Source organism: Primulina tabacum, chromosome 2 (genome assembly GCF_025594145.1).
Source record: "Primulina tabacum isolate GXHZ01 chromosome 2, ASM2559414v2, whole genome shotgun sequence".
NCBI lineage: Eukaryota > Viridiplantae > Streptophyta > Magnoliopsida > Lamiales > Gesneriaceae > Primulina > Primulina tabacum.
In genome coordinates, this window is record NC_134551.1 from 49,761,273 (window position 1) to 49,785,223 (window position 23,951).

General features: G+C 36.7%; 3 protein-coding genes and 1 pseudogene across 7 annotated transcripts; 2 read left to right on the top strand and 2 right to left on the bottom strand.

The window, feature by feature from the left end:
- Positions 1-1,126: 1,126 nt before the first annotated feature.
- LOC142534975 (transcription termination factor MTEF18, mitochondrial-like) lies at positions 1,127-3,593 on the top strand. Its single transcript, XM_075641627.1, has 2 exons — positions 1,127-1,317; positions 1,443-3,593. Exon 2 carries the CDS (start codon positions 1,471-1,473, stop codon positions 3,253-3,255), a length of 1,785 nt encoding a protein of 594 aa, XP_075497742.1. The 5' UTR covers positions 1,127-1,317; positions 1,443-1,470; the 3' UTR covers positions 3,256-3,593.
- On the bottom strand, positions 3,413-6,622 carry LOC142534984 (BTB/POZ domain and ankyrin repeat-containing protein NPR1-like). 4 transcript variants are annotated; one of them, XM_075641648.1, is made up of 5 exons: positions 6,394-6,622; positions 5,506-6,171; positions 4,534-5,287; positions 4,233-4,427; positions 3,413-3,932 (listed from the first exon to the last, which is right to left on the bottom strand). In XM_075641648.1, exons 2-5 carry the CDS (start codon positions 6,031-6,033, stop codon positions 3,688-3,690), a joined length of 1,722 nt encoding a protein of 573 aa, XP_075497763.1. In that variant the 5' UTR covers positions 6,034-6,171; positions 6,394-6,622; the 3' UTR covers positions 3,413-3,687. The 4 variants fall into 4 exon arrangements, with proteins under 4 accessions (XP_075497763.1, XP_075497768.1, XP_075497758.1 ...); XM_075641653.1 differs by having other exon boundaries at positions 6,390-6,614; XM_075641643.1 differs by having other exon boundaries at positions 6,325-6,614.
- An 8,836-nt stretch (positions 6,623-15,458) lies between these two features.
- On the top strand, positions 15,459-19,524 carry LOC142535008 (putative E3 ubiquitin-protein ligase LIN). 2 transcript variants are annotated; one of them, XM_075641662.1, is made up of 7 exons: positions 15,459-16,881; positions 16,967-17,087; positions 17,183-18,159; positions 18,245-18,389; positions 18,466-18,717; positions 18,802-19,111; positions 19,211-19,524. In XM_075641662.1, exons 1-7 carry the CDS (start codon positions 15,815-15,817, stop codon positions 19,342-19,344), a joined length of 3,006 nt encoding a protein of 1,001 aa, XP_075497777.1. In that variant the 5' UTR covers positions 15,459-15,814; the 3' UTR covers positions 19,345-19,524. The 2 variants fall into 2 exon arrangements, with proteins under 2 accessions (XP_075497777.1, XP_075497774.1); XM_075641659.1 differs by having other exon boundaries at positions 15,460-16,881; positions 18,242-18,389; positions 19,211-19,523.
- A 1,247-nt stretch (positions 19,525-20,771) lies between these two features.
- On the bottom strand, positions 20,772-22,160 carry LOC142535024 (protein argonaute 2-like; annotated as a pseudogene).
- Positions 22,161-23,951: the final 1,791 nt, after the last annotated feature.

Sequence of the window (23,951 nt, forward strand, 5' to 3'; positions counted from 1 at the left end):
ATATAATAAGAATATGTTTTTTATGAGACGGTCTCATGAATCTTTATCTGTGAGACGAGTCGATTCTACCGATATTCACAATAAAAAGTAATACTCTTAGTATAAAAAGTAATATTTTTCATGGATGACCCAAATAAGATATCCGTATCACAAAATACGACTCGTGAGACCGTCTCACAAAAATTTTTGCCATAATATATGTATGCTGCACAAGTAATATATATATATATATATTTTTTTTTCAAATTAGTTGGAATTTGATCGAAACAAAATCGACCAATCATGTTTTTATTATAACATTTAGCTTTAGGAATAACTTAAACTTAGAAGCGTGTTTTCCTTCTCAAACATCTGTCAACGTCATCAACAAATCGTGATGTGCCAATCTAACAAACCCCACCAACACAAACTACTTGTGAAGTTAATAATGCACGCTTTTAAATGCAAAGCTAACTCAATAAGTGGGGCTGATTGCACATGCCACTACAAATGTTTAGAATAATTTAATTTTCATAAATCAAGTATATTTAACTCATGTAATAAAAAAAAACTCAAGCATATTTACTTTAGTTATAACGAATTTTATGTCTGATTTTTAAAAACACACAAATTTAAATATAAATAAATTTACTCAGAATTTTTCGATTTTTTACATGGTGGGGCCGAAACAAGATAATTAATCAATTGATTATTTACATTCATATCCATTTACCTCTGTTATCAAGTGTAAAATCAAGGGTAGATCTGTTGTGAGATGATCTCACGAATCTTTATCTGTGAGACGGGTCAACCCTACCGATATTCACAATAAAAAGTAATATTTTTAGCATAAAAAGTAATACTTTTTCATGAATGATCCAAATAAGAGATGTGTCTCATAAAATATGACCCGTGAAACTGTCTCACACAAGTTTTTGCCAAAAATCAATACATTTCAAAAAATACGAGTGTCAAATAAATGAAGTGTAGCGGAATGCAAATCACATTATTCGGACCGACATCTAACAGACTTGTTGGATTCAAATTGGGCCTCACAGGGATAGGCAGTCGTATTGGGCCTTATAAGCCCATGGATGGATAATTGAGTGGTGTACTATTTGTATATACTGCAGTCCATACGGCCTTACAGGAGAGAGCTAAAACCCCATTCCTAAGGTTTGAGATCATAACAGCAAAACCCTAATTGAACATCAACCTATTGGAACATGAATTATCAATGGGGAATACCATCAAATCGCACAACCGAACTCACTTAATCTGACGGATTGGTGTTCATTCAAATCAAATGCTCTAAATTTATGTTTCTGGTCGTATCAGGTTTATATGTTTCTCTTTTGAGCGTAAAGTTGCAGATTTCTATATCTCAGTTGTTATTTTAGATTTTTGTTTTTGTGATTCGGGTTTCTTCTGCTTATTTTGAATTAATCCAATCATCGTTCAAGGTATCGCTGGCTGAGGTCTTGAATATCCATGTTAGTTCGAAGAACTGGCAGAAGGGTTTTTTCAGAAATGATTTCCCTCTCTGATAATCGCTTCCTGTCCCCTGATTTAACTGAAAAAAATCATTCTTTTTTGCACATCCCATTATCTCATAAGTTAGCAAGAATCCATCAATTCCATGCTTTGAAACCTACCTTAAAAGGTCTCGAGTTTCCTATTAACAAAGCCGTAGTGCGGTCTCGAAAATATGTTTCTGTTGAACGAACTCCAAGGTTTGCTGTTACTGATGCTCAGGCTGCACTTTTTGATTACTTGCATTGCACCCGGGGATACGGCTTCCTGGATGCTGAGCACATTAGCAAGAATTCTCCTCAGTTCCTTCAAGAACTTATCACCCGTGTTGAAAGGGATCAAGATGTCTCAAGAGCATTGTTAAAATTTTTCAGGTACCACCCCATTAACGAGTTTGAGCCTTTCTTTGAGAGTCTGGGCTTGAGACAGACAGAATATACACCCCTTCTTCCTCGGGGCTTGATATTTCTGAGTGATGATCAAGTCCTGCTTGATAACTATCATGCACTTTGTAATTACGGGATCCCTCGGATTAACATAGGAAGGATGTGCAAGGAAGCAGATGAGATCTTGAGGTTTGAACATGGCGTGTTAGATATGAAATTGCGAACTTTCGAGCAATTGGGGTTGTGTAGATCAACTGTCATAAAGCTTGTTAGTTGTAGTCCTGTGCTTTTGCTGGGCAATGATAACAATGCATTTATTGGAACTATTGAGAAATTAAAAGCGCTGGGCTTTGAGGAAGACTGGATTGGAGGGTATTTATCAAGCAAGAATAAATACAATTGGAATCGATTTCTTGACACAATGTGTTTTCTTAGTGAAGTAGGTTATGGTGATGCCCAATTGGGAGTCCTTTTAAGTGAAAATACTTACCTACTAGTTGAAGGATCTGGGAAACAAGTCTACGTATTCGTTGGTGCACTGCTTAAATTAGGCCTTAACATGAACGAGGTTTATGCTTTATTCCTGAAGAATCCTCAGATGCTGTCTAGAAAGCGTGCCAAGAATTTCTGGAAGGTATTGCATTTCCTTTTTGAGATTGGGATGGAACCAGAAAACATTTCCCTGATTTTATCCAAGCACATGAAACTATTGGGTTCACAGTCTCTGAAAGGACCAAAGACCGTATTGAGGATTTTCGATGGTGATAAGTATACTTTATGTCAAACTTTAAGGGAGGACCCTTCAACATTTTTCAATTATGCTCTCAAGTCAAAGATCCCCAGTGCTGAGCAAGTGAGTGCCAGAAATCCAAACAACTATTTTGAGAAGAAAGACTTTTTACTCAGAATTGGTTATGCAGAAAATTCCGATGAGATGGTGAAAGCTCTTAAACGGTTCCGAGGCAGGGGAGACCAGTTGCAGGAGAGATTTGATTGCTTGGTGCAAGCTGGTTTGGACTTCAACGCCGTATCATCAATGGTGAAACAGGCCCCGACACTTCTAAACCAGACCAAAGATGTTCTAGAGAAAAAGATCAACTGTTTGAAAAACTACTTGGGGTACCCAGTGGATTCTATTGTGACTTTTCCGTCATACCTGTGCTATGATATGGAGAGAATTATTATGAGATTTTCTATGTATGCATGGCTTAGGGAAAAAGGTGCTGCAAAGCCCACTTTATCTGTGGGAACACTTCTTGCTAGTTCAGAGGCACGATTTGTAAAATATTTTGTGATTGTACATCCAGAAGGTCCTTGTATGTGGGAAAATTTGAAAAAATCTTTGGCCTCTAGCTGAGATTATTGGTGGTTGTTCCCAGTTCTACAGCGCTTAAAATCTTCTGAAATAATCCAGCAGTCAATTTTTTCCACTTATTCCTCCATTTTAAAAATTCATGTTGAATCAAGTCTTGGATCCTTCTTACATATTTCACGTTGTTGCTGAACTAAAGAAATACATTACTTGTCTATTTATTACAAGAGAAATTTATTCTCTACGGATGAGAACTTTTATAGAAAATTTCCCCAAAGATTCTAGAATTTCATTCCTAAATTTAAACAAGGATACATCAGAAATTACAATTATTCAAACACAAATTTTGTAAGTTTGTGATAGAGCCCCCTCTTGCTGCGTTGAACTGGAGACAAAAAAAAAGTTTCGAAAACAGATACGCAATAAGACCCTAGCATTATTTCAATGATCTTTGGAGGCTTGGCAAAGAGGCATCCTTTAGTGTTTACGGGCTTTGTAACGTAATGAAGATGATGACGAACAAAAGCCAGAGCGGTGCAGGTCAGCTTTGTCCTTGCTGAATGCTCTATGCACTTCATCTTTGAGTTCCATGAAACGCATGCGCTTCGTTCTTTGCTCCTCCGAGGTGCCCTTTTCGAGGTAGACTATGTCCGGTAAGTCATCCTCCATAAACTTATCCAGTACCTGGGAGCAATGAGGAAAATAGCGCCTGCCCAATTGAACTGACGCTAAATTTTGTTAGCAAAAACCCATACATGAGCTCTCTAGAGATAGGTTGAGGGCGGCATTGCTTCATTGTATTATTGATCCTAAAGACCAACATATACAACTAAACTAAATTACAGTTGCAGGAATCCGAGGAAAATCGTCTTCAAGAATTCAAACAGTTGTATAAACTGCCTACCTCGCTGCACTTCTCCGCGGTAAAGATATTATCAAATTCAAGAAAACTTTCAGCAGCTAAAATCTATCATGCCTGTACCAAATCACCTCGAGATGAGAAAAAATCAAGCAATTTATACCTGTTCTGGAGAGAGTATCTATTCTCGAAAGGATCCTCTTGTTCTGGTTAATGGGTGTCTCATTCAAATCGACTTCCACCAAGTTCCCATTCGAACCTCTTGATGACAAAAGACCAGCAAGCTCAGATGTCTCAGCATGTGCTATTTCCATAGCTAGCTTAGCTTCGGTCGGGAAAAACATTCGTGCAAACGCCACTGTCAAGTACAAAGCAAAGAACACTGTGAGACACAAAGCAAAAGAATGGGACATTAATAAATCAATGCAGTGGTTTTGAACAAAAAATAACTCGTCAAAAGTTACCTCTGTCTTCAAGGCAGAGCAATTTCATATGGAGATCATCAACCATTTCTAGAGAGAAGACCCATGCATCCCCAGATATCGGATTCCTCCGCATTTCCCTCTCCAAAATATCTATGCACATCCAATCTTTATTCGCTTCCTGTCCTTGCTCTCTTTTCATCTCGTAATCCTTTGGGCGTGTCCGTCTCCTACAAATACTAACAGCATCTTGTCCCTCTATCGTCAAGTCTGATATACTTGCCCCCTTGTTCAGAAGGGACACTATGATTGATGGTTCTTTTCGCCTAGCAGCGACATGAAGTACCGTATTCCCATGCGCATTCCGTAGGTTGACATCAGCAAGACCAAGGCTAAGAACCTCCGATACTATCTTGGGATCACAGTAAGCAACAGCATAGTGGAGAGCGTAAGACTCATCTAGGGTTATATCCGACTCTGTAAGGAGAAGTCTGACGAGTTCAATATCATCCGAGTCCAATGCCTTGTGTATTCTCTTAACACTCTTCTCCCGCAATGCATCCCCGTTTGCCACATTATTTTCCTTTTTAGAAAGAGAACTACGGCGCATCGATATAATATCTTCTGCAATTTTGGATGGGATCTGTTTCTCGATTTGTATAGTTCCGAGGTTGGATCGAGCTACTCTATGGACACACTGAGAGAGGAGTTGACTTATTTGACAATGGAAGGCCACCACAAGAATTGGGATGACATCTTCTACTACAGCCTTGCCAACCAAGTTAAGAAGTCGACGCTGCAATCAAGTTTTAGAAACTATCTTATAGTCCACCATGAAGAAAATTTCTCCTGTGTGCTCCATCATTCAATAATAAAAATATACGATTTAACGTTTTGCTGATTATAACGAGACAACTCATATATTTTTAAAAATGCTAAGGTCACATTTCAGTTATCATTCCATATACACAACAAAAATTTAAAGGAGTTGAAGCATAGAGCTAATAGTTATACCTGAAACAGTGAGACAAGTTCCGAAACCTGAAAAATAGATGAGGCGTACATCAATTCAACAGCAAAGTCGATAGCAGGTCTGCAGGCATCGTGCAAGCATGTCTTTTCAACACAAGTTGATACCTCTAGAGGTGAGGGCTTAAGCTTACCCGTATACAAATAGCTCAAGAAGATTATAAAAGCCTCATATCCCACCTTGCCATAAGGCAAGAAATCGGTCATGCAATACTTGGACTTCTTTTCTTTTCTTAAAAGATCATCAAAGAACTTACTCCTAGCAGCTAATATACATTTGTGAATGGCAACACTATTGCCTTCTACCACAATATCCGCGTCGCTGTAATGGCTACCGAAATCGCCTAAAAGTGGCTCCAAGTTACAACTTAGCTTACTCAAACTGATGACATCAGGATTCGGCCCAGTCTCCGATCCACCAGAGGTATACACTTTATTAGTTACAGACGCACTGGATAGATGAGAAGATGATGTAAAACTGATGGATGATGATGGTTCAGCAAAATTCTCCATCACAACAGAATCTTTTCTCAGAGGTGAAGTTTAATCTTCCTTAATTATATGTACCATCACGTACCAGAAGAAAGATCAAAAGCGTGCAAAGTTCTGATGAAATACCCCATGGAGATCAGCTAAGCAAACTGTTAACACCTAATTACAACAAAATCTTGCTTAGTCTTGTCAAGAAATCATGCAGAAGCTTTTCTAAAGTAAATAACACAACAGTAAATGATTTAATATTCAGGGTTCCCGGCCTCTCATATCAAAAACATAACTAACCCATTAAAATTCCAAGTAAATAACCTCATAATAACAACAAATACGCCATCAAAACGTGCGGAACTGCTCGTTTTTCCAAGCGTCACCACCTACCTCTATGAAGAGTAAACGGATTAACCAACAATAAGTCCAAGAGAAATTCCTGGAATTTTAAAGTCAGAAGCTGATAATTGAACTGGATCCAAACAACACCGAAGAGAAGAAGAGGCGTCGGATCGAAGAAAAAACACAGTTGAGCGAAGATGGTCCCACGTTAGCTTAATTGAAGTTTCTTGATGGAATCAATCGAAACGAAAGTTCGTTTTTTTACCAATGTTACCTTTATATAATATATATATATATATATATATATATATACGGCACATTAAATTATTCACGTGACAATTTTTTTTTAAAAAAAATATTTGTTCAGATTTAAGAGCTATTTTTCTTAATTTTACATGAAAATTGTTCCAGAATTGCACACAGTGAGTCTAAAATATTCACGTTCAAGGGCGTAAATACCGAGAATTTAGTCTTGGTAAGAAAACAGAGACTTTCAATTTGGAAGCAATAATTATTATCATAATAATATATATTTCTTGGATTTTGGGCAAGGACGAAAACGTCGTCGGCCGCGTGACGGTGTGCAGATGAAGTAGTTTGGGTGACGTTTTCGATGATATCATGCCTCACTGATTGCTTTGCTCACGTCATCCATTATCATCGTATTATTTTGTTATTATTCCATTTCCTGCGTATATTTTAGGCTATTTTTTTTAAAAAAAATTATTTCACGACTTTTATTGGGTCAAAAAAGTGGCCGTCAAAATGTCCTTATACATATACATACATATATATATATATTAATTATTTTGTAAGGACGTCAATGTTTATTGTGCAATCAATTCTTGAAACATGTCTATAACTTTGAAATTTTTGTTGTCTTTTTTAATTTTCTACGTCTATTCATACCTTTTGTGGCTAATCGCATATCGATAATACAGAGTACGTCTCTTATTAATGTTTACTTACGTATCAATATTAAGTCGGACTAATCGATCTGATTCATATTTATTATATAAATAATTTTTTTTAGCAAAAAAAATATTTTTCATAAATCTGATTGGATAAAAGATCCACGTCTCACATAAATAGACATATAAGACAATTTCACAAAAATATTTATAAACAATATATTACTACATATAAATTTAGAGATTTTAAATATTTTTATCTTGAATCATTCTTAAGCTTTGTACTTCTATAGACTATAATTGGTAATTGGTATCAGTAATAATATTAATAATGTTTGGGTTAACAAAAATCAGGGCACTTATTTTTGGTCCAAGTCTGAGTCCGGGTCGAGGTCCAGACCAACCTTTTTTTAAAAAAATATCTGGTCGCACTATGATGGTATTAGGACGATCAATTTTTATTATCCTGTTGCGAGGTCCTTGGTGTTGCAGTCTGCATACCTAAAGAGGGTAGCACTGGGTAGGTAAAATATACCGCCCTAACGCGTCCTTCACGTAAATCTAAAATCTTCTTTATTTGCGCCCATCAACTTTTAACATCTTATATAAAAAAATATATTACATTTCATTATACTCAATCACATTCGCTCGCATTTTCTGTCGTCGTTCCGAATATTCTCTCAGTTTCATCTTGATATTCTTCATCACTTTTAATATGTTGCGTTCGGCTAGCGGATTTTGACCAATCATTGAACAAATATCATCTTCCAAATTTTTTGGTCTTAAGCTAGAAAGTCTCTCATCCAATATATTTTCTCCAATACTTAGAACTTGTTCCACTGCAATGCAACCATTGAACGTTTCCATATTAGGGTCTAAAGAATATCGCGAAATGAGTTTTAATATAAAAAAAATCAATGAAATATTATGAAAGGCTTCCATAATAAGGTCTAAAGAATCATAATATAATGTTAACATTTCTTGTAAATCATCTAATTTAAGTATATGATCTAAAACAAAAGCACATAAAAATATTTTAGGGATTTTTTAAATATTTTTCTTATTTTGTTGCATGAAATAAATACATTGAACTAAAATAACATCGCTATATTTAAATTGTTCACTAAAAATACATACAATGTTGCAACAATGTATTAAAACTAAACGATAAGTAAGAAAATAAGTATTAGATAATTGGTTTTTAACATTATTAAATTTTTTCGAAATTTTACAAATATTAGTGCATATGTTCCATTGATTCGAAAAAAATTAAATATCACAAGTTTAAACATGTTGATGAAAAAATATATATAATAAATATATATATTCAATAGATGGTAATAACAATTTATATGCTAAATTCTAACGCATTGGAACGTCTCTTGCAAACCGTTTAGGCCTCGTACGATTTATTTTGCAAAATTTTCCCCATTGTTTCATAAAAAGGGATGTATCCATAAATAATGAATTGCGGTCTTAATTGATTGAATATGTTTTTTAGTTCATCTTGAACACACAAATTTAAAATATGACATTTACATCTAATATGAAAAATGAAACGTCTCGCTCATTTTTAAAAATGCGGAAATATATATTTTTTTAAAGCTCACATTTTCGAAATAACATTTAAAATAATTGTAATTATCTTACCGTAAAAATAGTGCATTTTAAATTAATCAAACTCATCCAAAATCATACGTAAATATAAACGAGTAAAAATCTTAAACTCATCAACGTATGAAAATATTCATTTCCTCTAAATCTCATAAATCGTAATGCGGAAAACATGTGGTCCTCGGGTCGTGTCACCCCACCAAGTCTGCCTACTCAGAGTTCGGCACCTCCAGTTTCCTCACCATTTAGCTCACCTGCATCACACACGCCTAGTGAGTCTATAAACTCAACACGCCTGTACCAGGAATAACAAGTACATATACATAGCACACAGCAGTGAAAAATATCATACTCAACATAACTTTCATGAACTTAAAAGCATAACGTAAACGTGTTGTGTAAAATCATAATGCCAACATACCTTTCATGAACTTTAAAACATGTCGTATAAAATCATGTCGTGTCAAATCATGTCATCTCATATCATCATATACGTGTCAAAACATGTCATCTCATGTTATCATATACATAAACGTGTCGTGTAAAATAATATCGTATTAAAACATGTCATGTCATCATATACGTAAACGTGTCGTGTAAAATCATATGCCAATATACCTTTCATGAACTTTAGAACATGAACATAAACGTGTCGTGTAAAATCATATGCCAACATACCTTTCATGAACTTTAAAACATGAACATAAACGTGTCGTGTAAAATCATGACGTGTCAAAACAGCTCATCGTTAATCATCATTCATCATTCATCGTTTATCATTAATCATTCATCATTCATCGTTCATCATTCATCATTTATCATTCATCGTTCATCATTTATCTTTCATCATTTATCATTGGTGAATTCAGTTCATTAGAGGTGACTATCGTACATCATTCATCATTTACGATGGATCCATCATACATAGAACCGTGGTACCCGGCAGCTGTCGGACATCAGTGACAGGATTACCCATCCACTGTGCCTAGGCCTCATCATCATCATCAGCATTTACATATACGTCTTAAACATTTAGATATACTTCGATAGCCACAACTAATTCCCGTCATTCAAAACATTATCATTTTCATCACTTATAAAATTCATGTATAAATGCAATTTCCTTTAAATTCAAGCATGCAACGTATATTTTTATAAAATCTTAAAAATCGTGAATCATGATGCGTGAACATTTAAAATATCATGAATTTGTGCTCAGGGCGCTGCCAGGATCAACATCTCACCCCAGGTGCAAAATGACCATTTTGCCTTTGGGAACCCAAAAATTATCATTTCACCCCTGGACCTCTAAAATTGACCCGAAGCTTACCAAACTCCTTAAAATATCCCAAAACATATTTAAAAGTATCTCTAGACGTAAACTCGAGTTCATTTCATAACTTAACCTAATTGTTTTAAAACTTGGACCGGTGTCCCGGTTTTAACCCGAATCGACTCGAAATTTAACCAAAATTTCCCCATCTTGAAACATAACTTAAACCAACCATTTACTACAAAACTTATGTCCTTAAATCCATAAGCTTTCGGCCACTACCCCCTATCATTTAAAACCTCAGCCACCACCCCTTTTTTTGGTGCAATCAACAAACCACACATGGCTCCCACCCTTAATAATTCGGTCCACCTCCTATCATCCATGTCCAAACTTTAAATCTCATCTTTAAGACCGTAAGGGACCTTCTAAACTAAGCCACACCAAAGCGTGATGCTTCTATACAACCCAATACGTAGAACCCGAACGAAATCGCACCTTCTCCCAATGAAGCTATATCTCCAAGGACCAAGCTTATCCCTCGTCCAAGTGCCTATGGTCCACTACTAACATCATACCAGACATGAATCCACCCAATTCAAACCCCTTAGAACTCTAAGAACCCTGCTGTATGCTGCTGAAAATCACAGCACAAGGCGCCTCATCCTTAGTGAGCTAACTACCCATTGTTTCGTTCCTAGCCCACCACGCCCTTCCAGCTCTTGACTCACCTCTCCTAGACCACACCAGGACTCTACTGAACCCAAAGGAACCACGGCTACACCCTCATGCAAGAAGCACAACTCGCACGATCGCCTATCACCTCAAGCGCACCATGCGACCAAACCTCCTACCCGCAGCTCGATCGACTTTGTGGATCGTTCCAGTAGGTCTTGAACCTCTCCAGGTCTTGACTCAGACCCTCAAGAGTCGAGTCCATGGCTCAGATCAGTCCTCGAGTTGCTGGTTCAGCCCTTGCACTTAATCTACCCCAAAACCGTGCCCTTCCCTAGCCACACGCATGAAGCCATCGGCCTTCACCCATAGCCGAGTGTTCCATAGACTTCCTTCAACATTTCACCTTAAACACAGCAAGATCACCCACAAAACCACAGATCGGCAGTCCCCTTGCAACCCTTAAAAAAAACGTGAGATGCCAAGAAGATGCAAACTTAAATCATGAAAACCAAAGCCATGAGAATTTGTCATGAAAATACCGAGCCAAGCATAAATAATACACACATGACAGCATATTACGACGTGAATGATGCAGAAATAATGATACAATGCGTGCCTTAGATGTTATAGAAGCGAGGAGATTGAAGAACGAGCGCCGGTAGAATTATCCGTTGCAAGAATTGAAGTGGCCGAGAGTTGCATCCATGGAGATGCTGAAAACCCACATGAAATGCTGAAGGAGAAAGAGGGGTGTCCGGTTGATATAGAATAATTGGTGCAGGGTAGGTTTAGGTTTAGTTTAAGTGTAGTTTAGGTTAATTAAATTATACACTAATAGGCCTCAATTAAAATAAAAAAAGTTTTAAGCCCAATAAGATTAAAAGTAGGCCCATTAAATCCAAACATACTCCCGAAAAATATTTCGTTTTGGAAAAATTTTGAAATTATTCTCCGAACCTTCAAAAAATCCGCCGATACGATAAAATTTACGTACCGGATAAAAAAAAATCCCACGGGTAAAAATACCCAATAAAATCCCATTTCTTGAAAAAATACATTTAAAACACCTTATATTAGTTAATAAAAATTAATCATGTAATAAAATAATTTTTCCTGAAAATTCTCCGGTCTCCGTCCTCGTTCGAGCGCGAAATGAAACTTAAAAATTTTTAATGAATGAACCTTTAAAATTTCATGAATTAAATTCTACCATGCATGAATTATGCATAAAATGCATAAAAATATTTAAACACAAATTAACGAAATAAAAATGCATTCAAAACTTTAAAAATAATTTAATAAAATACCAAAGAAATTTAACAATTTGCATGCATGTGGTTTACGTGACCCTTCAAATTCTCGGGACGTTACAAAAAGTTTACCATCTAGTGATGTTTACATATTTCAATAAACTCGTTAATACTAGAAGCATTTGACTAGTATTATTAAAAAATTTGAAAAAAGAAGTTAGATCATATTCCTCTGAAATAATAAATATAAGTTGATAAATATTTTGTGTCATGTGTGTTTCTTTCAAACATATATATATAGGTAAGCAATATTTTTTATTGTCTTAAGAATTGTCAATCCAATGACATGAAAGTACCCATATATGAATAATTTTGCCAATTATAACTCAAATTATGCGACACACGAAGGAACTTTATTATTTAAACCAAAAAAATTTTTAATAATTTTTTTGTTCAACGACTAAGTTTTTAAATATGCGTTGAGTGTATTTCGTGGGATACTTCTAATAGAAAGATCTGTACTTATAGAAAGTCGATTTTCAGAAAATAATTTATCACTAAACTAAAAGAAAATTGTTCAAATGCACAAAACTTAGTTGTTTCTTCTTTAAATTTAGTCTCGGAAAATAAAAAAAAATGTTACCCGGATGAGAAGTAAATGTCGGAATTCGAGTTTGAGAACGATCAATACCAATTTTCACGGGATTATTTTTCTCGACATATCGCGTTAAAGTTTCATAACCACATCTTTGTTGAAATTTGTAAGTTTTCGAACAATATTTTCATTTGGCTTCCATATCAGCAGAGGAAAGCATCACCTTTTTGAAATGTTTGGTGAATATATTATATTTTGGGCGATGCACCGTTCGAGTTTTACTTTTAGGCATCATCACATTGCTCATACTTTCTTTACTTTGATCGATGCTGATGTGTTTGTTGAGCCTCTTTTTCTCTTTCTTGATGTTTTCATCGGAAAAATAAAGATTATAGCCATCGACATTGAATGAAAGATTATAGCAATGCTCGAGCTCGAGTGAAATGATACACTTTTTTTTTCCTTTTCTTTTTCCACTCCTACAACATGATCCCGCTCCAGCCATTTGTGATCGTATAAATATGAAATTGAAGTAATAATAAAAATAAAACTACAATTTACATAAACTAATAACATAGACATGATATTTTGAGAATCAATAAAGAATTGTGAATTATAGATTCAGAGAAAATTGTATGAAAAAAATGAAAGGATGAGGGGTCTTTATAAGAGAAAAATAGAAAAAAATAAATTTGCTTAAAAAAAATTATTACATGACCCGCTATGTAGACCCATCCAACCAGACGGGTCACAGTTCTTTTTTTTTTTTTTAACCGTAAATCGGAATCAGATTGCCTCAGTTGGTTCGGTCGATCCTACCCCTGCGGGCACTGCCTGCAGGGGTCGATCCAACGGCTCGGATTTTTTCGAGCCAATTTTTATTTTTTTTTTTACAGGGAGGTGGGCCCGGATCACTCATGTGGAGTGATCCGGGCCGTTCATAGCACATGAGTGATCCGGGCCGTTCATAGCCCGTGCAGGCACTGCCTGCACGGGTAGGTTGAAACAAACCGCCTCAGTCCGTCTTCGGACTGTTTCGGTCGCGGTTCCGAGTCAAACCCGTTAACCCGTTAACGGGTCGGTCAGCTCCAGTTTGGGTCGGGATCATACCTAACCTTTGACTAGGTATATTTCTATACGGTGGATACTAATACCTCTTTTAAAAAATGTTACTTTAAATTTTTTTAGCCGCTGCCACCCAAGTCCAAAATTGCAATATAAGTGGGCCGTGGAAGGCTCGGCTCCATTGCTTGAAATATTGGGCCTGCGTTAGAGATTTCATTAAATTATACATATTCGGCTTGATTTCAGCCAATTTTTCATTACTAGATAAGATAGGACAATGAAAGGTCATGTTTCCTTACCTAGACGTATGCATGCATGTATGAGAATAGGTAAGAGGACTGTAAAAAACAAGAGGAAGGGACAAAAAAAGGACAACGAAAATCAGGGAAATAATAATACCACCGTAATGATCGAGTGACTCGAGTCTATGCTATATTTAGAGTAACATTCCAATTGTTATTCACAGAAATAGCATGAAAATCGATTATTACAAAACAAAAGTATGAAAAACATTTACAGTTCTCAATATGGGCAATCGATTTGAATGATTATTTTCTTGAAAAAGAAAGAATCGAATTATTGTAGAAGCATGGAAATTGGAAGAGTCAATTGTGTTGAATTTTCATGGAAAGGGAAGATTACTTTGGAAATGGGGAATCTGATGAATGAAGAAGCGGGGCCCCTCCACTGAGTTAGCAGTTCAAGTGTATTAAGGTTGAAGACAAATTTTGGTTTTGGTATTACATTTTTTTTCCCCATGGCCAACTAGTTTGAGAGCTCCACAGCTTTATATCCAGCCACGCATTCACTTACCTTTGTCCAAATACTTCACCCACCACTTGCTCAATATCGCACTATTTTTCTCACCCTTGTATTGATTTATTTCCTCTCTTCCCATAAACAATTTTGATGGTTGGTTTTTCTTCTTTGTTGATGGTGAAAATGTATGAATGAAAAATGTAACGCCCCAGATTCGGCGAGTATCCTCACTGTATCAAGACGGATCTTTCCAGCGTACTTATGTTTTCACTCACACGCATCTTGAGAAGAAACTTCCCAGGAGGTCACCCATTCCAAAATTCCTCAGCGTGCTTATGTCCTCACTCACACGCATCCTGGGAATAAATTTTCTTCCTAGGAGGTCACCCATCCCAAAATTCCCCCAAGTCAAGCACGCTTAATTTTGGAGTTCTTATGTGATAAGCTACCGAAAAGAAGATGCACCTTCTTGATATGAGTAGTACCAATCAAATCTTTTAAGTCTTCTTCAACTGTACAATCCATTACCAGCGATCACCCCCCGCCCTCTTCGGCCTCAGGCCTCACAAAAAACATGATTTGAGAAGTCACTTTTTGCCCGACAAAGTTTGCGGGAAAAATCAATATACATCCGGAATTTATCATGTTAAATCATAAAAGATTAAACTTTGAACTATAATTAGAAGCGCACCTAAAATCATTATGATTATAATTCAGGGTATATTTGGATAAATTAATTTGAAATTCAAGAAATTTCGATTAATTTTATTGTTTACAAATATTAAATTTTCACATCACTTATTTACAAGTTGGTAATATAAAATAAAATAGATTTCAAATAACATAATAACTTAAAATTCATATTTATTAACACGAAATACTGCATGAAAATGTTGAAGTCGAATTTAAAGTTTATTGTCTTAATTTTTTAAATAACAAAACTAGATTTGAAATTCTTCCGACACTACCTAAATGATTTCGAGTGATATTAGAGAAGGTGGAGCGCGCAAGAAACTGAGAGTTTTAAACAAGAACTTGCGCAAGTTATCGCCAACACAAACACTGGAGTTCGGGAGAATGTATGATTAAAAGGGATAAAATCCCGGGTTATTGGTATTTTCATTGAAATGGAAGTTCCGACTAATGAAACAAATTCGGATATGGTGGCGAAGAGTAACACTATTGGACATGTGTGTTTTCGTGGCGAATTCATTCTTGTCCTATTTATTCGACATTCGATCAGCTCACGGAGTTCGTCTATAGCTCTGTCGTTTTGTTATCTAATTGTTTCAGGCCCATATTCACTGCAATAGTCACAAAAACCATGGCATCCCTCCATAAACTTCTGTCCGAAGAGGGGTTCCAGCGCCAAAAATTGCGGAAACCGCCGAAAAAGGTGAAGTTTAAGGATGTTAATGCTCAAGAAGAGTCCATTGCACTGCCTATATACATCTGCCATGACAGGAGAAGCTTTGATTCCTCGTTACAGAGAGCTGAGAGGGCACTTTCACACAAGAGTTCTTCTGTTTTATCGTCAAGAAGAGGAGGGTCGGGTTCCGAAAGATCGAACTACACGAGATCGGTATCTGAAGGGAATGTTCCTCGGAGAGATGAGCCCGCCATTGATGATGTTGCGATTAAAGCTATGATATCAATTTTGAATGGATACGTTGGCCAGTATTTGAGAGACAAGAATTTCCGTGAGAGCGTACGAGAAAAGTGTTATTCTTGCTTCGCGAGGAGGAAGAAACATTCGGATAACGACATTTTTGCTCACATGGAGTTGGGAATTCAGAGCATCGAAAGATTGGTTGAGAAATACGACGCCAAGAAGGGAATGGATTTAGATTCTTTGCAAAAATCGATCAAACTTTTTGATTTTGTAGCGTCGCTGAATCCCAAGAATTCAAGAAATAATGCTTCAACTTGTGGAACACCCAATTCTTGTCTCTCTGCTTGTGCGCAGCTTTACTTATCGATAGTCTACAAAATCGTAAGAAATGACAGAATTTCAGCTCGGCACCTGCTGCAGGTTTTCTGCGATTCGCCGTTTCTTGCTCGAACACGCTTGCTTCCGGAACTTTGGGAGCATTTCTTTCTTCCCCACCTTCTCCATCTCAAGATTTGGTACACTAAAGAGCTTGAGTTTCTTTCTGTTTCCGATTACGACCAAAATGACAAAAAGATTAAAGCTTTGAACGAGCTATACAATGATCAGATGGATACTGGGACAATGAAGTTTGCTCTGTACTACAAAGAGTGGCTCAAAATTGGCGCTCAAGCCCCATCTATTCCTTCAATCCCTTTGCCTTCAAAACTGAGCAATGCGAGTTCAAGAAGGAGATCTGCAGATTCGGTTAATTCTCATTTCCCTTTGAGCGATAAATCACTGTGAGTTTGCACCAATTGTATCCATTTTTAAAGTAAATTTTTTTCGTCCATTAGCATGCATTTACCATTTCTTTAATCCTCATAGATATCAAGAAGTCTTTGGCCCCATTCCAAAGGAGAGGTCGATTGACATTGACAATAGGAATGGAGCTTTGAAAAACGATTGGGATACGGAGGAAGAAAATATTATTAGCCTAGAAGACGATGTGAGTAATGACTGTCATCACAATATTTGAATTTTAGGAAGATACTTTTGGTTACTTAGTTATATAGTGCATAACTATCTTCTTCATATTGGCAGAAGAAAGCCATGGTTCAGCTAAAGTCTTCAAGTCCAAGTTATCGAATGCAGGAAGTTGAGCTACGGTCTGACAGAAAGAAAAAAGATTATTTCCGGTTTTTGGCTTGCCGGACTGAACCAGTAGTGTGTTTTTTAAAGGGAGTTAATTTGCCGAAGAATTATGAGAAATTTAAGAATGATGGAACTGTGAATCATATTGAGTCAGGTGACATGACTCGAGTTATTGCCACTATTTGCTCTTCAGAGAGCTTGAGTGATTGTGAAATGGCCATTCGCTCTATTAGCAAATACTGGTTAAATTCTCATGGAGATCCTAGAATCGAAAATTCGTTGTCACAGCCATCTGTTATACAAGGAATAATGGAAGTTCTGTTTGTTTCCGATGAAGATGAAATATTGGAGCTGGCTATATCAATTTTGGCAGAGTTAGCTACAAAGAGTGAAACAATTAGACAATTCATATTGAATTCGGATCCACAGCTTGATGTTTCCCTGAGACTATTGAGAAGTGGCAGCCTATTCCTAAAAGCTGCAGTTTTGCTTTATCTAGTGAAACCAAAGGCAAAACAGATGATATCTTCGGAGTGGATTCCATTAGTTCTTCGAGTTTTGGAATTCGGTGACCATGTGCAGACATTATTCGCTGTTAAATGCCGCCCTCATGAAGCAGCATATTACTTCCTAGACCAACTCTTAACCGGTTTTAACGAAGATAAAAATCTCGAGAATGCTAGACAGTTAATTTCACTTGGTGGATTAGGTTTATTAGTAAGGAGGATGGATGAAGGGAAAACTTTTGAGAAAAGCGAAGCTGCTTCTGTTATTTATTATTGCATTCAAGCCAATGGAAGTTGTCGACACTATTTAGCGAAAAACTCGAGAAAAGACACAATTTTATCACTCTTAGTTCAAGGGAAGCACACAAAATCTCAAGGGCGTGCTCTTGAGTTGCTGACAGAGTCACTTTGCCTTAACAGGTATGTTTGTCAAAATCTCAAATCCTTTTGTTGTTATTTTTTTAGTGGTGGGCAGCTTTTACATAATTTTTTGAAATACCAGGAGAAAACAAAGAATGGAGTCCTTAAGCGCGCTAACAAAAGGGTGGGACTGCTTAAACACACTGCATATTTTGTTGCTATGCCTCCAAAAGGCTCGACTGCAAGAGTGTGCCATCATTGCAGTGATATTGCTACAGCTAGATCTTATGGTGAGCTCACGGTAATCTTAATAAAAAAATTAGAATGTAAAGTATTATTTTATGCAAACTGCTTGTATGGTTCCAGGGTGATCCTTTGGAATGTAGTATATACAGAGAAGAGGCAATAGATGCCATTGTAAAAGCACTAGATTGTAGGGTGTTCGACGAGAGGGTGCAGGAGAAGACAGCAAGGGCACTGTTGATTCTGGGCGGGCACTTTTCTTACACCGGCGAGCCAGAGGTGGAGAAATGGCTGTTAAGAACAGCAGGCTTCGACGAGAACAGTGAAACTTCATGTTATGGAATGGATTCTGATATACATGGATTCCTAAACCTGGTATCTATCCGCAACATTTTTTTGTTCTTTCCTTTATTTTTTAAGCAAATGAGTCTTGTCTAATCTAATCCTTCAAATTATCAGGGTGAAGAGGATAAAACGACGGAAAATTTGCAAAGCAAAGCAGCAATGGTGTTGCTTAGCAAGGGAAACACAAGATTAATTTCTTCACTCTCGAATTCAATAGGCAGCGGAATCCCATGTCTTGCAAGAGCAAGCCTGGTGACTGTCTGCTGGATGAGCTGTGGCTTCCGTCTCCTAGAAGACAAAGAGCTTCAATATGCAGCATGCTCAATCCTTGTGCCACAGTTGATACAGTTCTTGAATCACGACAGTGCTCTTGAGGAAAGGGTTCTTGTTTCATTTTCTCTGCTAACTCTTACAAAGGGCACAGGTTACCTCATAAATCCCTTTTCTTTCCACTTTTTTCATATGGTCTAAATAACAGACTACACATATTAGTGGGATTCGATTTTTTTCTTTTTTGTATCAGATTATTTTGCTACGTCGCCTTTGGATAAAGGAGTTCTTGGTTGCCTAGGCCGGCTTTCCGATGTAACATGGACGGCTGAGGAGCTTATTTCACATATCACCTCCACTTCAAGTTCAATGGATCCATTTTCTTGAATCGAAAATCACTTTTTATTTCAACGTAAAATATAGTAAAGTCCCTGTCATTTTATTATATGCAGTGCTTTTGTGTTTGTTGTACAGCAATTAGCAGCTTGTGCTGGTATTGAGCCTCAATTGATTTTTGTAATCCGAATTACCCAACCATTTAATTTCTGTTTGGTTCGATTTTCTTGTATTACGATTCGGTTAATTCGACTCGATTTATATGGTTTAATTAATAGATTAATTTTATGTTGGAGAATAAATTATTAGTACAAATTAAATATTGTTTTAAAATATCTAAAAATATCAAGATTCGATAATTAAAATAAAACTAACAATTTAAAATAAGCATAACAAAAATATAACAAAATGATTAAATAAACATCAAGTAAATATTTTGTATTAAAGTAGATGACCTTTTGAATGGAGAAATGCTACCCTTTTATCTATTTTAATAAATTATATATAAAACTTTTAACTATTTTAGTATATGCTATATGTAAAATGGTCAATTCGATTTTGTGATTTTTCAAATTTAAAAACCAAATTCCCAAAATTCAAAATCGAACTAAATAAATCGAAATTTACGGTTCAATAGATTTTTCGGTTTTAACTATTCAACGAACATCGTTATTAAGTATTTTTTTTTTTGTGGTGCTCAAACCCAAAACCCAGAGAATAATTTGAAAAAAAATAAAAATAAAAATCGGCCAATTTTTTATTTTTTTTAAATTTCCGTTGACTTAAAGAACCACGAATACTTAGGTAGGGCCAACAAAATTTCGAAAAATTATATTTAATTGATTCAATTTAAGTATATTTTTTATTTGTTTGATAATTTGATATTAAAATTATGTAAACTATCGATTTAGCCAGAATTAAATGCTGGTTGTTTTTAAATAAATTCCGATTGAAAACGTGAATATTTTTAAAATTTTATGGAGATTTTTTGTGTGTGTGGGTATTATCGAGCCATTTTGGTAGCCTACTTGGCCCATCAAATTAAATTACCATACTTCCCTTTTCATTTTCTTTTTGAGTTGGTCTCTTGTGAGACGGTCTCATGAAAGACGAGTAACAATAAAAAATAATATTCTTAACATAAAAATAATACTTTTTCATGGATGATCTGACTCACAAAATACAACTAATAAGATCGTCTCACACAAGTTTTTGTTTTCTTCTACCAACCCTGTGTTCATTTATTTCTCCAGCAATTGGCAATTAGTTGATTTGATTGCTTATCCCAAAGCAGAGATATAACAGTTCAAAATCCAAAATAAATAAACAAAGTTGACAACCGAAAGCAAACAGCGCAGCTCACTCATACCTACAAACAACACCACACGATAAAGCAGTAAAAAATAAAGCAGACTCCATTAGATTCACGCACAAACTCCACCATCAGTATCAGAGGAGGAGATTGGACGTAGCTTTCCCTCAAACAAAGATAAACTGAGTCTCCGTAACAGATTCTTGAAACATACGCCCTCTGTATGCCACAAGATCAGCATAGTACACAGGCGGCACAAGTGACACGGGCTTTGTGCACCGAACAAAGGTGACGCACATATCGTATATCAGTTCCTGCAAGTCATCAGATGAAAAGCCATTCTCATCCCAAAGCACATAGTAGTGTGACGGCTTGCTCGTCTCCATACTGTCATAATGGCTGTAGAGATAGAAGTCGAAATCAAAAGGGTGAACAATTTTTGCATCCAGCACAGTTCCTGGCGGGATATTGCCAGAAGCTCCAACACTTGCATTTTCAGGAAAAAGACTAGTCTGGTGGCGTTTTTGAGCAACAATGAGAGTGATCCTTGGCTGGTACTCGTCATCATAAATGGCCTTCTTAAGATCAAATAGCTCCTCAGCGAGCACCATTCCAAATTGCCCCTCACTAACATCATCACGAAAGACCACGAGCTTGTTAGGCTTAACATTGTTGTGAAGAGCGTAGATATCGACCAAATCACGGCAAATGTCACCAAATTTCGAAATCTTTTCCTGGCGGTGGGTCTGGGGGATCACCATAGCAAGACATCGATTCACGGCGGGCCAGTTAACAGTACCAACGACTGCAGCTATTGAGGGGTATGATGAGTTCATGGGGTTGGATGATTTACATCGGCTCCGTTTAAGAACATCACATGATTTTCAACACCAAAAGGAGGAAGCTCCCTTTAGTTCAAAATTACTGCCCCCGAGTTTAGCATTGATTTTGAGACAAAGATTTGCCAGTTCTTGTTCCTTTCCCATATAGAAATTAGAGGACAAGCAACAATGGGTCACCACACCGATCTGTGTCTCTGTTACCCGGGATCTTTTCTAGCCATAACACAAACAATCATTTGTAAGTTTCCTTTCCCGATTCCACTATCTTCCGCAACATCATTCCGAAGGAGCTTCTCAAGCAGATTAGCATCAGATAATTCATTCATATGAGTAGCATGGCACAAATGAGGCTCTACCATTCGCATACCAAGGTTTTACTACGACTCCTCGAACTATTGAAAAAAGCATCCGTGTGAAGGATATTAAATCGATCACCTTTGGTAAAATCTAACAAAGCCCAACGTTCAACAGCTACTCCATCCACTAGAGACCTTCTTCCAACAAGATTCCACTGGCATTTTTCAGGTGCCACTTTTACAAAATCAGAGCCTAGTTTCAAGTCAGGTGTACCAATAAGACGCCCCACAACCTTTGTCATGTTACTATCCCCCTCAATATAGAAAAACTTGGTCAATTCCCTGCAACAAACAGGTAAAAACAATTAAACACATCAAAGATGACTGATGCTGAATGGTTCCATATCCATGAACCTGTCCACATTTCTAAAAGGATGGGATAGTGTGTAAATTAGAAACAATAAGGTAGCCACAGTGCATATATGCAACAATTGGGGATCTTTCCAAATTTTAATCTTACTAAGGTATACAGACATATTTTGCTACAATAACTACTTCTTTATTTAGAAGCGCATAAAAGTCCACTTCACAAGGCCCATCGTTAACTCGCAACATTTGAGAGATTCTCTTTTCTTTCCCAAGATAACAGCCACTCGAATGTTCATTTTAATGGCTACCTCTCAGTTTGAAAAGAAGAAAGGGGATATGCTTTCACACAAGTACGTCAGATTTAGCTCAGCTTTGGCACTGCAGGTTAAGCCAAAAATGCTTAAAAACACTACATACAAAGAAAATGGTTCATGGTCTTCCACTACTTCCTACATCAGATGTGACTTGTACTGATTGCATGATGCGGAAACAATATAGAGACCCTATTTCCATAAAAGGCACATGGAGAGCTACAGAAAATTACTCCACGTAGATATTTGCGGTCCAATCTATCCAACTTCAAACAGTAAGAAAATGTACTCAATATGCTTCATAGATGATTTTAGTAGGAAGAATGAATATATTTCTTGAATGAGAAGTCTGAAGCATTCAACATGTTCAAATGTCTTGAGAAACTTGTTGAAAATGAAAATAGTTCATCTATTAAATGCTTATGTACTGATAGTGGTAGGGAATTTAATTCTAAAAAATTTAATGAGTTCTGCAAGGAGCATGGTATTAAGAGACAAATGACAGCAACATATACTCCTCAACAAAACCGAGTGGCGGAACGAGAACACTGAATGGCGATGAATTTGGTGAGATGTGGTCCGAGAAAAAAATGCCAATTTTTTTTTACCTGAAGCTGTAAATGGGGCTATTTATGTTCTGAATAAAAGTCCTATGTTAGCAGTAAAAGATGTTATACTACATGTGGAATAAAACCTTATGTGGATCATTTCCGAGTTTTTGGATGCGTCTCACAAGTGCATATTCGTGATGAACCAAGGACAAAGTTGGGCATCAAGAGTTTTTCTTGTGCTTTATTAGGAGCCTTTGAATAATCAAAGGCATACAACTATATGATCCTACCTTAAAAAGGATTAACTTAAGTCGAGATGTCATTTTTGAAGAGCTGAAACAATGGGACTGAGATAAGGAGTTTGATAAACAGAGCTTGGTGGGTTTGGAATAGGGAGATGATGACAATTGTTCTGTTGAATATAATGTTGAAGGAACCAGTGTTGGAGAAAATGATGAATCGAGTTCAGCCTCTACAAGTGCATCAACAGAAACTAATGAAAGGGGAGGACGAATTCGACAAGCTCCAGCTTACTTGAGAGATTATGTAACTGGTGAGGGACTTTCGGATGAAGATATTGTCACACAAAATGTATGCACAAACAGAAAGGGACTTAAAAAACAGCGAGCTAGTATCACGAACTAAACAGGAGCACAATGCAAAAGTAAAGCAAACCGAGGTCTGTATGTAATACAGTGTCCTTAAAACAGATTCGTCTCCTCCGGCGTGCTTCGAGGATGAACTTGGACGTCTGTTTCCCAGGATACAACGGAACAACCAGCAGTACCTTAGCACGAGATACCACAAAGGCGAACTGAAATGTACCTGAACTTTATCACGAGACAGAACGAGAAAAGAGCAGCAGCCGGTGGAAGGAGCAGCAGCCGAGACAACAGAACAAGCAAAGCGTCGAAATAACAGAAAGTAGGAGAGTGTGTTGGTATTTCTGAAAGACTCGAGGCTGCCTCTATTTATAG